At 37.9% G+C, this 15,574-nt stretch overlaps 1 protein-coding gene across 1 annotated transcript in view; it reads left to right on the top strand.

Moving 5' to 3' along the window:
- Positions 1 to 15,574, top strand: part of CNTN3 (contactin 3) — a 220,247-nt gene that overhangs the window by 151,805 nt on the left and 52,868 nt on the right. The window contains exons 10-11 of the mRNA XM_077770590.1: positions 3,184 to 3,311; positions 6,013 to 6,188. Of these exons, the coding sequence (XP_077626716.1) occupies positions 3,184 to 3,311; positions 6,013 to 6,188 (304 nt within the window). The remainder of the gene's footprint in view (positions 1 to 3,183; positions 3,312 to 6,012; positions 6,189 to 15,574) is intronic.

The following is a 15,574-nucleotide window of genomic DNA, read 5'->3' as shown; positions in this document are numbered from 1 at the left end:
CTCAATATCTCTCTCTCCCTCCCCCTCGCCCCTTCTCTCTCTCTCTCTCTCTCTCTCTTTTCCTCTCTCTCTCCCCCTCTGCTTCTCTGCCTTGCTCATGCTCTCGCTTTCTCCAAAGTTAAAAAAAATCATGAGGAAAAGAAAATACATTTACAGTATTGTACTGTATTGAAAACAATCTGCGAGTAAGTGGATCCACACAAGTGAAACCCATGTTGTACAAGGGTAAACTGTATGCATACACATGTGCATATGTGTTTGTTTGTGTGTGTACACACATATATATGTGTATAATATATGTTACAGACTGTTAATTTATTTCCTTGAAATTTACAAAGTCTTCAATACCTTGCAACCTGCCTCCTCTGTGCCAAGTTCTTCTGTAGTGACTCTCTAAAGGCATACAGTCATATGTTCATTCAACACATGTTAATTTTGAACATTTACTCTGTGTCACAGAAATGGTTTGAGGCTCTAGGAGTTTAGTGGTGAGTAATTCAGACACTGTCTAGACACTCTTCCTACCTCCTGAGAGCTTATAGTCTCTGAGCTTACTAGAGGAAAAACTTAAATAAGCACACAGATATGTAGTTGGCCAGTTGTCAAATGCTATAGAAAAGACACAGGAGATCTCTCATCATTTACAGGAACACCTAATCTGACCCATGGTTCAGGAAAGTGGCCAAAATCTGAAGGTTAAGTACACATTATTCTAGACATAGGGAATGGTGTGCATGAAGATCCCAAGGCAATATGAAGCATAAGAGCATTTCAGAGAAGGTATTTGTGACTGAAGAAGAGCAGACAAGGGGTGGAATTCACAAGGCCTTCCAAAGATAGAGGTGGGATCTCAATGAGAAAATAAGTATCGGGCTGAGGATGTAATTATTCTCCTATGGGCAGTGTGATGATGCCAGAGAAGCCATCTAAGCCAGGGATGAGGGTTATAGCAGAGTTACACGATCTGATTCACATTTCTTTCATTTACTCCTATGTTTATGAAAACATTCTGCATATCCTAAGTGTTTTATTTGCTTTTGCCCCTCTGCAGGGGCCCCTTTTTCGGTATTTATTGCACACTAAGAAAATCTTTGTTTCTGATATGCTAAGGTATAAAGTGATTTTTCTTCGATCATCTCTGACAAAAGTGATCAGCCTGCATTTCATACCCAACAAAGTGGTGAGGGTTCCATGAGGGAAATCAGATCCAGCATCTTTGTCACAGCTACCTAGGAAAGTTCTGGACATTTTTAACCTTTCTGCTTTGCTCCTCAAATTAAAATATAATGTTCTGTGTTCCCTGATTAACTTTCTAGGACATAGTTCTCAAACCCTTTTGTTTCCAACATTCCTTGACATACTAAGACAAAAAAAAAAAAAGTCACCTGAGCATCAAACCTTCATGGATACTGTACCCGGAATCATGAGCAGGTCTGATCCCATCACTTTCTCACTCAAGAAAATTGAACTAGGAGTTGAATGAATGTGAATTACAGACCATCAAAGGAATGTATATTTATATGTAATATAAAAGAGATAAAAATAGATATATGTAATATAAAATAAATAATATAAAAATATAAAATAATAAAATAAAATATGTAATATAAAATTTTGATACATAAACTCAGACTAACCACACTTTTGACACTCAACTCAAAATCTTATATCAAACAGAATAATATCCAGAAATGGAGTTGAGATCGTCCACCATAGTCACATGTCCTCAGTATCTTTCATGTCTACTGCATAGCCTAAAAGTTGGAAACAATTATTGACCACGGTTTACTATATCATGTCATGCTGACCCTGGGGTTAGAAACCTTTTTAAGAACTTTAGCCTATCTTTGGATCGATATGACATTAGATACCAAAGGTATGAATCATACATGATAAAAGACATCCTAAGTGTTAAGTGTATGGCATGGATAGTAAAGATTGTAGGAATTGAACGAAAGGGAAAATAATTATGGGTAGATGAAATAGACAGTAAAGATTCATGGATCTGACTAGGGGCAGATAAACCCTTTCTGATTCTTCTTATCTCAAATGATACTTCTTGTCAGAGGCGTTTCTGAAGCACCCTACCAAGGAACCATTCCTTATAGTTGCTACTCTTTATTATGTCACCCTGTTTGTCTCCTTCAGAGTACTTCCCAAATATCTGAACTTCTCTCACTTACTTAGTTATTTGTTGTCTAAGCTGCTCATTAGAGTTATTTCCATGAAGGTGGGGACTTTCTTTCTGGCTCGCAATCTAATCCCAGAGAGTCTCATAATGCCGAGCACGTATAAGGTACTCATTTGTATTTCCTTAATTAATTAGTTAGATGCAAAAGCCGTAAGTACCTTAAGCATATGCTCAGAAACTGTAATGTAAAATGTTCATTTGTATTGCCTGGATTCTTTGTAACAGCTCACAGGTGACCATGAACATGGTATTTTGTAAAATTTGAGTTTATATTGAGTTAAATGTGACTTCCCAAGTTCATTATGTAAAGGAAAGAGAGTTTCTCCTTTCTCTTGTACTCTTTTAAAGTTAAGGGAATTAGTGTCATGTCTGTTTTCTATTTTCTCCAAACATATAAGGCTAACCCATCATGAGCAATCTACCACACCATGTATTTTTAGAAAACATTTCACACATATTTGATAAAGGCATCCCTGAAAGTCGGTTTAATGTTAGATAATGCTGTTAAGTAGTGCTGCATAAAATATATCAAGAAAAGTTCCAATTGGTTGAGCATCTTTTCTTACTCAGCCATGTATGTGTCTGTGTGTATGTGTGTGTGCATATGTGTATGTGTATAACTTTTCTTTTAATTTTCTTTATTTCCAAGAAGGCTAAGGACTCGTTTATCTAAACTTAAAAATACTAGCTTCAGGGGCACCTGGGCAGCTCGGTTGGTTAAGCATCTAACTCTTTGTTTCAGCCCAGGTCATGATCTCACAGTTTAGTGGGTTTGAGCCCCACCTCAGGCTCTGACTGACAGTGCATTGCCTTCTTGGGATTCTCTGTCTCCCTCGCTCTCTACCCCTCCCCCACTTGCACTGTCTCTGTGTCTTTCAAAATAAATTAGTAAAAAAAATAAAATACTAGCTTAAGGCAATACTTCTATAAAAATTGCTATTGGGAAAAAATTACTAATATACACTGATTTGTCTAATTCGTATTTTCTTTAGAATTTCTTTTTTAAAAGATGGAGGACTTCAGATAGTCAACGTGACTAAAGCTGATGTTGGAACTTATACCTGCATAGCCGAAAACCAGTTTGGGAAAGCAAATGGCACAACACACTTGGTTGTTACAGGTGCGTACATTTCCCAAATATCACCTTATGTAGAGATGAGCTGGATGGTATGTTATTAAGATCAAAGAAAAAAAGCAGATTGTTTATACTATGCAGTGCACTATGACGATGGAACCTGTGTTTGCACTGTTATTTTTAACAGGTGAAAATAAAGAGAACAATTCTTAATGTTTCCTTACATACCATAGTGTGCACCAAGGAGCATATCAGTTATGTGCAGGTACTTAAAGAATTACAAATAGCACATGCTGATGACATCATTTTATGCTATTCTGTTATGTCAGATCTTTTGAATGTACTCTTGCACAATATCATTGATATTTTCTGGAGCTTTTGACATCTATGGAATAATCCTTGTCATCAATAAGTCACTTCGGGTTGCAGATATATGTTGTTTATTTATTTATTTGAGGAAAAAATGAGTACCTCCCATGTGTCAGATGCTTGATTTATATTGGTAAATAAACTGACAAAGATGCTGCCTTCCTGAATCTTACCTTCTATCAGAAGTAGAAAGAAAATACATAGTAGAAATAAAAAACAAGTGAATTAGCCAAGGAAAAAATGCAAATGCAAGTGTATTGAAAAAATACAGAGTAATGTACAGGAGAGGTCAGTTGGAGCAGAAAGGTGGTAATTGGAGTAGTGATTGGAGTAGGCCCAGTGAGAAAGGGATTGAGACAGAGATTTTGTGGTGACAGAGGAGGTAACTAATAGATTCCTTGGGGACAATCGTGGAAGAACTTTGTAGACCTTGTGAGGACTTCGGCTTTAATTGAAGTGAAAAGTAGAGGCTGTTGCAAATCAGCAGAGAAGTGGTTTGATGTAAAATACGTTTTTAAAGTTTTGGTCTAGCTGCTCCGATGAGAACAGACTGTGGTGAATCAAGAGTAGAAGTGCGAGAGATCTCAGAAGACGATGGTGGCAAACCAGGCAGGAGGCAATAATGACTCAAGTGAAAGTGGCAACAGAGAAGTTGATGGGGAAGGATCAGATTCTTCAGATACTCAGCTTGTAGAGTCAACAGGAGTTGCTGACAACTTAGATGTGAGACCCAAGAGAAAGAAAGGAGACAAGGCAGGTTGCAGGGCATTTGGTGAATAACAGGAGGAGTGACCGTCAAAACAACTGAGATTGAAAAGGGTGAGTTATTGCGCAGTTTGGGGAAGAGGCAGGTCAGGAGTTCAGTTTGAATGTGTTAGAGTATGCAATGTTCATCAGGCTCTGTTTATGGAAAGCAGTCCACAGCATTCTGGCATAAACAACAATATTGGCATAAGCAAATACTTATTTTTTGTTGCAAGTCCGTGGTGGGTTAGCTATGCCGTCTTCATTAAGGAATCAAGGGTTCTGGTGCCTCCATTCTCCGGCACATTGCCCATCACAGTGGAAGAGGAAAGACTACATGTCAGATGGCCTCTGAGTTCCTCCAGGCTTCTGCCTGTCAGTGCCACACATAGCTCCATCTGACAGTTTTTTAGCCAAAGCATCGGCATTGGCCATGCCTGAATTCAGAGGTGTTGTTAACTTAATCCTACTCTGTGTGTGTAAGGAAATAACGGTGAATGATAACGTCTATAATAACACCCAAGTACGTATCCCAGATAGGTAGCTGGAGATATGAATGATTTGGGGAGAAGGATCGAAGACAGAAACACACGTTTGGGAATTGTTAGCATACAGATAAGTACGTGAAAAGAAAAGACTAGATAAAATCACCAAGAGAGTGAGTGAAGACAAATTAAGAAAACCAAGGATTGAGCTTGAGGCAATCTAACAGTACGAGATGTAGGAAAAGAAGAGGGACCAGAAAGGAGTGACCAGTATGGTACTAGAAGACAAAGAGGGTTTGGTGTTCCAGAAACCAAGCAAAGACAGTGAAGTGACAGGAAGACAGTGATCAAAGGTAGCAGCTACTGCTGAAACATCATTTAAGTAACATTAAATTGGAAAATGCGCCACTGCTTTGCAACAGGGTGCTTCTTGGGAACCTGAAAAGCAAATGAGTTGCGGGAAGCCACAGCCTAACAAGAGTAGATTAAGGAGGGAATTTACTAGAGGAATTGTAAACAACATGCATAAATGATTCTTTTGAAGACTTTTGCTGCAATATGGAGTCACCAAATGAATAGCAATGGAAAAGTGGGGTCCAAAGAAGTTTAATTCAGACCAGCTGGAAGGACTGTTGTAATGCTAGGAAGAGAGAAATGCGCATGTGGACATTGGGGGAAAATAGACATTTAATTAACATTTTAGCTCCGTATCCCTGTTGTAGTACCTGTTCTGGATGTCTTTTGTGTGGCCTTTCCAATGGTTGAGTCTATTTAAATGTTGGTAGTAATGCATTCGTGTCATTCAAAGTCCAAAAATTCAGTGGTTTCTATTTCTACCCCTGTATTTCACAAAGCAATAAAACTACATAAAAATTGATTTTGTAGTAGAATTATAACTCTTGTTTACAGGTGACTTTAATTTTTAAACTGCTATATTCTATAAGTTCAGATTTCCTAAGTCTTCGAACAAGAATTTGTGGATACGATGAAATACATTACAGATCTACATAAAAATGTCTATATTAACGTTGAAGATTTTCAGTTATGTACATACACTAAATGTTAGATTAACAATCTGCTTGTGAAGATGTTTTCATCAAAATAAAAATGCTACAGCCTTACTTAAAACTTTATTGTTTCCTTAATAGAACCAACGAGAATAACTCTGGCACCATCCAACATGGATGTCTCTGTTGGCGAAAGTGTCATTTTGCCCTGCCAAGTGCAACACGATCCCTTGTTAGACATCATGTTTACCTGGTATTTCAATGGAGCCCTCGCAGATTTTAAGAAAGATGGATCTCACTTTGAGAAAGTTGGTGGGGTAAGTTGTGCCACTTCCCTCCTGCTTTTTATATCACATGTGGCTGTGACACATCATTTCTAAAAAAAACAAAAAACACCTGGCATATACGTGATGCTCGAGAATGTTGGCACTGTAAGTAAATCTGCATTCCCAGTTCTGTTGTGAACTAATTTTATTTTTATAGTTACCAGAAAGTGAACAAAGTGACTTCTAGCTATGAATTATAATTTTAATTAAAGTATGTTTGTATTTATATTAGATAATTATACATATCACCATGATAATTTGGTCATTAGTACCCTATGGAAGAGAAAGTTTTCTTTTATGGGTGTTGACTGTCAACTTGCCATATATATGATGAGTTGAACCAACTCACATTTGCTAAGTGCCTCCTTTGTATCAAGCCAGGAGATTTATCCATGTTGATCCTTGAAATCACGCTGGGCGTTAGCAGTAAGGATTGTCACTTCACAGATTTACAAACTAGGGATTTGAAAAGTTTATTAACTTGCCTAGAGTCACTGAGCTAGTTAGTATGAAATCTAGATTCAAGCCTAAATCTGTATGTGCTTAAAAAACAAATATTTTCTTATGTTCCACTGTGTCTCCTCATTTGTCATGGTTCTATGTGAGAAATAATTACAGATTTCATGGAAGAACTATACTTTGAGGAGAACTGTTAAGAAGTGACTCAGTGCTGGGGTGCCTGGGTGGCTCAGTTGGTTAAACATCTGACCCTTGATTTCAGCTCAGGTCATGATCTTGTGGTTCATGAGTTCAAGTCCCACATCACACTCTGTGCTCACATCCTGCTTGGGATTTTTCTCTTTCCTTCTCTCTCTGCCCCTCCCCTTCTCTCTCTGTCTCTCCCTCTCTGTCTCTGTCTCTCTCTCTCTCTCTCAAAAATAAATAAACTTTAAAAAATAGAAAGAAGTAACCACAGTGGTGGTGGGCCACACAAACTAAGAGCAGACCCCTGGTCATATGTCTGTGAATCCAGAATCCCAAGGCCAGCTGCCCTTGGGGGCCTCTTCATGCTAACTCAGGGATAGCTTCATTCTGTTTGGCTAAGATGTCAATGATACATAGTAGAGTTCAAGTTTTGTCCTTAGAGTGAAAAGAAATGACATGATGGACAACTCAGCTGTATTCATTTGACAAAGATTTTTTTGTTAAATGTAGATATATGTCCACACAGGTATATCAACACATTAGTATCATGTGCAACTTAAAACGATAATGTTATGACTTCAGTTGTTTGCCCACCCCCCCAAAACTATGTGTTCAAGTCCTAAAGCCTAACTGTGAAATAATAAAATATATTGGTTACTGCCCCTGGTTCCTGCCACAGAGCTTCTAAAACCCTTGAAATTTCTTGGGTGGTAGGAAATTTTTTGTTCAAGTGAGGTGACTCTTGGTGGGCTCCTGAGTAGCTTGAGGATGAAGGCTGGTCACCAGAAAAACCATGATGAGAAGCTGAGAAGGTTTAGCTCTATCACTCATCCTCTGAGCCTCTGGGAAGGGAAGAGGAACTAGAGACTGAGTTCAGGCCTACTGTGATGACGCTTCCACAAAAACCCCAAAAGTGTGGGGTTTCATAAGTTTCTAGGTTGGTGAACACATCTACATGCCAGGAGGGTGGCATATTTTAAATCCCCAGGGATAGAAGATCGTCCTGTGCTCAGGACCCTCCTGAACATCATCCTGTGAACCTCTTCATCTGCATCCTTCATTATATCCTTTACAATCAACTGATGTTTGTAGATAAATGTTTCCCTGAGTTCTGGGAGCTGTGCCAGCAAATGAATGAACCCAAGCAGAGGGTCATGGGAACCCCGATTTACAGCCAGTCTGTTAGAAGAGCAGGTAACTGTGTGAGACTTGTGATTGGGGACTAAATGGGGACCAGTCCTCTGGGATTCAGCTCCTAACTCTTAGGATCCGGTGCCGACTCCAGGCAGACAGTGTCTGAACTGAATTCTAAGACATCCATTCACCTTGTGTCAGAGGATTGCTTCGTGTGGAGAACACACACCTCTGGTGTCAGAAGGGTTGTGCTGTGTTCTAAGTATGAGTGTGGTAGTTGGCAGTAAACAAGATGCAGAAAATACTTTCCTTTACTCCAGGACCTCAGAAAGTGACCTTATTTGAGATTAGGGCTGTTGCAGGCACATTTAGCTAAGTTACAGTGATGTCCTACTGGAGTAGAATAGGCCCTAATCCAATATGACTCATGTGCTTATTAGAAGCGGGAGATTTGGTAAAGGGGATAAAGGTGTACAGGCTTGGAATTAGAAAATAACTAAGCCATGGGGCTGAAAAATAGTGTAGGGAAATAGAGTCAATAATATTATAATCCCTTTGTATGCTTACAGAAGCCAACTACACTTATTGCGGTGAGCATTTTATAATGCATGTAATTGAAGAATCACTATGTGGTATGCCTGAAACTAATATATATGTCAGCTCTACCTCAATGAAAAAAAATTAAGAGGCAAGTCAGGACACAAACATAGAGAAAGAACACCATGTAAAGACACAGACGCAGGGCACCTGGGTGGCTCAGTCGGTTAAGCGTCTGACTTGGCTCAGGTCATGATCTCGCAGTTTGTGAATTCGAGCCCTGCCTCAGGCTCTGTGCTGACAGCTCAGAGCCTGGAGGCTGCTTTGTATTCTGTGTGTGTCTCTCTCTCCCCCTCCCCCCTTGCACTCTCTCTCTCTCTGTCTTTCTCAAAATAAATAGATAAAAATATTTTTTAAGAAAGACACAAACACAGAGGGGAAGTGCCAATGTGAAGATGCAGGCAGAAATTGAAGCTATCCTTCCATAGTCCAAGGAAAGCCTGGAGCTTCTAGAAGTTCGGATGGGGCAAGGAATGGTTCTATCCTAGAGATTTTGAAGAGGGAGCTTGACTTCAGACTTTTGGCCTCAAGAACGGTAAAGGGAATAAATTTCTGTTGTTTAAAGCCACCCAGTTTGTTACAGCAGCCCTAGTAACTGACACAGATAGTCTCTTACAAGAAAAAAAAAAGTGGAGATGTTTAGATACCCAGCCACAGTTAAGTACAGTTTCATTGCCTTTTCTATTTTCTCTTATCTGGCTTATTCCATTTAGAAGTTCTAGTTTCTCTAATGATTCTGACCAATTCAAGGCCTTAGAGGACTTCACCAGTCACTACAACCTATTAGCATTTCTTTCACTATTACTTTAAATACGCTTTTTTTTTTTTAAGTCACAATTCTGTCACAGAGAAAAGGCATCTGCCAGTGTTCTCAGGCAAGTCTCTTCCATACTCAGGGTTTGTCCTTTCCCTGATGGAAGGCAAAAGAAAAGAGAAAAGCCTAGAATGCTACCTTCATAAAGTCCCCTTATCCATTCTGAAAAAGGCTTCTCTTTTAACTCAGCTCTTGTCCTAACCTTAGTTCTTAAATAAAGATTCTTATTTGAAACATTACTTACCTTTGCTGTCTCATGTAGATAACTGTGTGATTTTCCTAGATTTTAAATTGTTGATGGTATTTTATCAAATACAGTGCCCTCCATCCTCCCTGTTGCTGAAGAAATCATGAGAGACTAGAAACCCAAAGTAATTTGATTTTAATATTCATCAAACATTCTTAAGGGAGTGCTCACTTGAGACTGAGCCAGATGACTGCTTTCTGTAAGAAGAGCTTGGAGTTTAGAATATTTGAGATTTTAATGTAATTTACCTGTTCTCGCTTGAATGATAGGTCCTACATAAGGTATAAAGTCCTCTCTTCACAAAAGTCAGGTATCTAAAACATGAAATTTCATAAATTAATTCCACCACCTGCCAGTTGTGTTCTTTTTCTAGCATGGTAGTTCATGGCGTACGAATGTTTTTTGTGGACTTATGCCATTAGTAACTTAATATTCTCCCATCAGTATAAAACAGTAAGCCTTACAAGATGGCATTACCCTTAAGCACAGGCAATTAAGCAAATTGGTTTTCTGTTGCAGGAGAAGGGAATCACACAACAACTCTTGTCCTCTGATTATATATTCATTGCAACATTCACATTAACCTAAAAAGTGTGCTTCTCTTTATCAAGTATGTTCATGGATATATCTCCTGTTTTCAAAAGCGGCAAAGTGTGAGTCGGGAAGTTACAGAAAAAGGTAGATAGTAAGAACCATATTTTTAAAGGGGGAGGCATTGTTTAGAAAATGGAAGAGAGGCACCTGGGTGGCTCAGTGGGTTAAGCGTCCGACTTCAGCTCGGGTCATGATCTCACGGTTCGTGGGCTCAAGCCCTGCATCGGGCTCTGTGCTGACAGCTTGGACCCTGAAGCCTGCTCCTGATTCTGTGTCTCCCCCCACCCCCCGCTTGTTCTCTCTGTCTCTCAAAAGTAAATAAATAAACACATAAAAAATTAAAGAAAATGGATGATCCACTCATATTTTTAACTGATTCAGCCAGTTGTCATTGGGATTATACAACAGGGTATTATTGGACCATGCCTTGAGTATTCAATACTCATTCATTTATTATGAAAAAACACACACCTTTTGGGAAAAATCCATGAGCTCAGAAAGCTCTAACCATTTAGATCAGATCTATTGTGTAGGTTTGAACATCCTGCCAGTCACAGGCTCCTGCATGGTTATACATTCAGAAAAGCTTGTTAACCAAGTGACCAAACCAAATTGGCATATCACAAGGGAGAGATATGAGTCCAAAGACAAGCCTCAGCCTGTGGGACAAATAGGAAGTTGTAAAAATAAATCAGCAGTAAAAACAATGCCACTTAAGCCCGCTATTTGCCATGCAAATCTGAAGTGTAGCCACAGTGTGGTGTGGCTGGGGAAAATAAGCCGGTCATGTTTAGATACATATGCATTCTAGGTTCTGTGACTAGTAGGTGATGGAGTCGGTGAGTCACTTGACATTTTGTCCCTCATTTTCTCGTCTCTTCTCACATCATCTTTTAGTATTTGCCGTGCCCCCTCTTTACCATGAGAGTTTACACACAGTGGTCTCTTCCTGGAATACTGTTCTCTCCCCATTTCCCTAGGTCTGCATCTTTATATGTTGCTTGTAGGTATGTAAGAATGTGTATATTCATGTGTATGCACTTTTATTTCATTTCATATATATGCAGCTATAAGGACAGATAGACCCAGCAATATGTACACAATAACATTTTATTATAATCCTGTTTAACCAACATAATTCTACTCCATGTATTCAGTCAACATATAAAAATAACATAAAATAACATAAAAACATAAAATAAAAGAGAAAGCAGAGAGACTCTGTCATTCACCCCAGTAAAACATCTTTTTTTACTTTTAAATATACCTTAGCTTCCCCTAACAGGATAAAGGAGATAATAGCCCAAAGTTCAAGGAAAACGAAAGAACATTATGAGCCGGGACCTGATTACCTGGGACATGGCAATTTAAGTCTAATTTTCAGAACATTCAAGGACAAGTCTGACTTGCCTAATAAGTTACCTTTTGGACTTAGATATATGGTGTGACCAGGGGCTCGATATAAATAGAAACTTTCAAACCATAACACAGCAAGGGTTCAGTGTATATTGTAATGGATGTTTAAATGGCTATGCTCTGATAAGCTTGATGTGGTGCAGGTGCTTTAGAAATGAAGAATGTATAGAGCCAGGCTGTACAGCTTTACAAACACCTTGTGGAATTGGATCTATGATGCATTAGAATGTGTGTGGATAAAAGTCACTGGAAGCAGTAAGAGGTTTAGCAGTGACAGCCAGTCTGCCATTCATGCGAGTGGCTGACTTCAGTGTGATTTATCTTCCACAGCCCAAACTCGCCTTCGGTATGGCAGCCACTCACGAGCCTTGAGACCTCATGTATTTCCCGGCTCTTGGTGGCAGAAAAAAAATACCTTTAAAAGGAACCCTTTGTGTGTAATAGTACAAAGGAACCCTTTGTGGTCACTTTCAGTTGATTTGTTTCGTAGAATTGTCAGGGTATGAGGCCTGAAAGTTTGAAAATAGCAGTTCTTTTATAATATGAAACTATGCTTAAAAAAAGGTCTGTGTGTATATATGTGCATCATAAATACAAATCTCAGCCAAAGCACTTATTCCAAACATTAATTGCATTAATGACAATTAATTGCATTACTTGCATTAATGACATTCTGAGTTTTTAAGTATCTCCCACTATAAATTTTACATGTCCAAATTCAAAATGTTATTGATCACTGGAATGATCATTAATAGAATATACCCAGGAGGAGCACCTGGATAACTCAGTCAGTTGAGTGGTCAATGTCAGCTAAGGTTATGATCTACGGTTCCTGAGTTTGAGCCCCGCATCAGGCTCTCTGCTGTCAGCGCACAGCCCACTTCAAATCTTCTGTCCCCCCACCCCCATGTTCCCTGCTCCTTTTCTCTCTCTCTCTCTCTCTCTTTCTCTCTCTCTCTTTCAAAAATAAACACTTAAAAAAAGATAATATACTCAGGAAGGAGTCTGTAAAACTGGGGATTAGAACAGAGAACTTACTATTATTCATCTTGAATGCTTCCCTGAAGTCCATCTCCTTGCACAGTGCTGCTTAGGGATGAATAAACAATGCTTACTAGGAAAGGGGGAGGCACAAAACAGTTGAAGTTGAGTTTATTTCCCTAACTCATCATTTGTTCAACCAGGCATATAGAGGCTCAGTTTCTATTTAAAGTGTGATTGGCACCCAGGACTGTGTTCATCAAGTAAAATGTCTGTTAGGATGAATGGTCCAAATCCACCCATAGTGGAAACCCTGTATGATTTAAATTTATAAGAAGACTGGAAGAAGTCAAATCAAGTAACATGTTGTTTGAACTAAAACCCATAAAAATATCAGAGTTACAGCAACAAAGACTATTAAAATGATATAAGGGAAAAGATATGCAAATACTTATCAGTCAAATGCTACAAAAAAGAGAAACAAGTGTTATTTTGTAAAAGTCATAATCCAAAGCAAATTCTTACTCAAGAGTAAGAAGGATAAATATATTTTGAAAAGACTTTGCTCTGTAATGAAAGTATAATAATCATTAACTATAATACTCTAAGTAATGTACCATTAAAACATATCAAGTCAAGGCAAAGAGAAAAATGGGAAACAAAATTGGTGTGTAGCCTTTGACAGCTCTTCTAACTGCCGACAGATCAATTTGCCAAATTAGAAAAAAACAATCTTGATGATGTATTATAATGGGAGAAACAGATACATATAAAAAATTTACTATACAAATGGAAAATACACATTCCTTTTCATTCTTTTCACCCCCTTATAAAATTTAGGGAAAAAATAGCAAACTATTATAATCAAAGGAGATAGAAAAACAAAAGGGATGGAAAGAATGTCAAAAAGCAATGGAGAAGCTCTCAAATATATCACTGAAGAATAAAGATAAAGCTAAAATTAGAAATGAGAAAGAAGATAACAGTTAAGAAAGAAATATTTAAAAACAGGCATTACATGTTCAACTCATATATTAATGGAATCCAATTAAATGGAAAATTTCTGGAAGAATATAAATGTTAAAAATTAAGAAGATTTAGAAAAACCTAAGTTGATGCATTAAGTATGAAAACATGTAAATCAGGAACTACCACCAGCCACCCCCTCTCTCAAAAAAACAGATTTTAGGACAAGATAATTTTTAAAATTTTTTAATGTTTATTTATTTTTGAGAGAGAGAGAGAGACAGAGCACAAGTGGAGGAGGGGCAGAGAGAGGGGGAGACACAGAATTGGAAGCAGGCTTCAGGCTCTGAGCTGTCAGCACAGAGCCCTACATGGGGTTCGAACCCAGGAACCATGAGGTCATGACCTGAGCCAGAGTCAGATGCTTAACTGACTGAGCCAGCCAGGTGCCCCCAGATAATTTTTTTTAATGTCTGTTTATTTTTATTTTGAGAGAGAGAGAGAGAGAAAGAGAATGCACAAGCAGGAGAGGGGCAGAGAGAGAGGAGAGAGAGTCCCAAGCAAGATCCATGCTTGTTAGCACTGAATTTGATACAGGGCTCGATCCCAGGAACCATGAGATCATGACCTGAACTGAAATCAAGAGTCAGACACTCAATTGACTGAGCCACTCAGATGCCCGTGGGGCCAGATACTTTTACTGGTAATTGTTTTCAGGTATTCAAGAAACAAATATTCTGTTATATAAACTATTTGACAACATAAAAAGTTTAAAAATATTTTCAATTTATTTTTGAGGCTAACATACTCCTAATAACAAAACCTGGCAAGATAACAAATAGTTCATAGATATAAATTAATGTCATATAGTGTGAAAACCTAAATGAAATTGCATCAGACCAGACTGAGCATTATATTAAAATAGTAATAATAATCTTTGTAAGCTACATGGAGATATTCTAGCCAATGTGCATACATCATATTAATAGAACTATTAAAATAGACCACACTATTTTTAATGGGTACCTAGAAGACGTGCAATAAAATTAATGACCTATTATAGAAACAGAAAAGTACTTCCTCCACATCCCAAATGTCCTTAAAGAGTAATACAAGGAATATTTTTTTTAAATCAGCAACAAGAAAGGAAATACACAAATACTATGATTTTAAAACCATTTGGGAATGTTTGGACCAATGCAATAAGGTATGAACAGGAACAAATGATTTAACTCTGGAAATAAGGAAACAAAGTTACCATTATTTGAGGACAAAATGATATTCAGGCTACTCAGAACGCAGTAGTGTCAACTCTAAATTTTTAAAAATTAATCACTGTTAGGTCTACTATTCAGATATAAGGTAAATTTACAAAAAGTAGTTGCTTTCTTATGTACCAACAGTAACCAATAAGAAAGTAGAACAGGACAAAAAAACTCCCTCAAAAGATAAAATGCATGTTAAAATTTTGCATTGATATGCAAGACCTAAATAAATAAAGAAAACTACAGTACTTTCTTAATATGAATGGAGAGATGGATGGGTGGATGAAGGGAGGAGGGAAAGAATTGATGGAGGGGGAGAAAGACAGGGAAAGAAGAAGAATTCAGTGCTCCTGGATGAAATAAAACAGCTATGTATTATGAGGCTTTTAATTCTCTTCGATTTTTCAATGGTTTTAAAATAGCTAACAATCAGACTCCAGTTTAAGTAATTCTGCGAGTATTTAGAGTAATAAACTAGGTAAGGAAAAGAACAATTAATAGTATTTGGAAGAATAATAGTGAAGCCTTGTCAGTAATTCTCAGTTTTCTGGGGATATTTGCTCAGGTAAGGAATTGCTGGATTTGAATGGAATTATATAGTTTAATCATTAAAAAAAAACTGAAGTCAGAATTTCAACTTCTAAAACTGATTTCATTCTCTTATAAACTGTTGATCTTTATCTCTCTTTGTCTCAGTTTTAAAACTGAGGTGATAATA

The sequence above is a fragment of the Crocuta crocuta genome, unplaced genomic scaffold (genome assembly GCF_008692635.1).
Source record: "Crocuta crocuta isolate KB4526 unplaced genomic scaffold, BGI_CrCroc_1.0 scaffold126, whole genome shotgun sequence".
Classification (NCBI taxonomy): Eukaryota; Metazoa; Chordata; class Mammalia; order Carnivora; family Hyaenidae; genus Crocuta; species Crocuta crocuta.
Note: the sequence above shows the minus strand (reverse complement) of the source record. Positions and strands in the feature narration are given on the sequence as shown.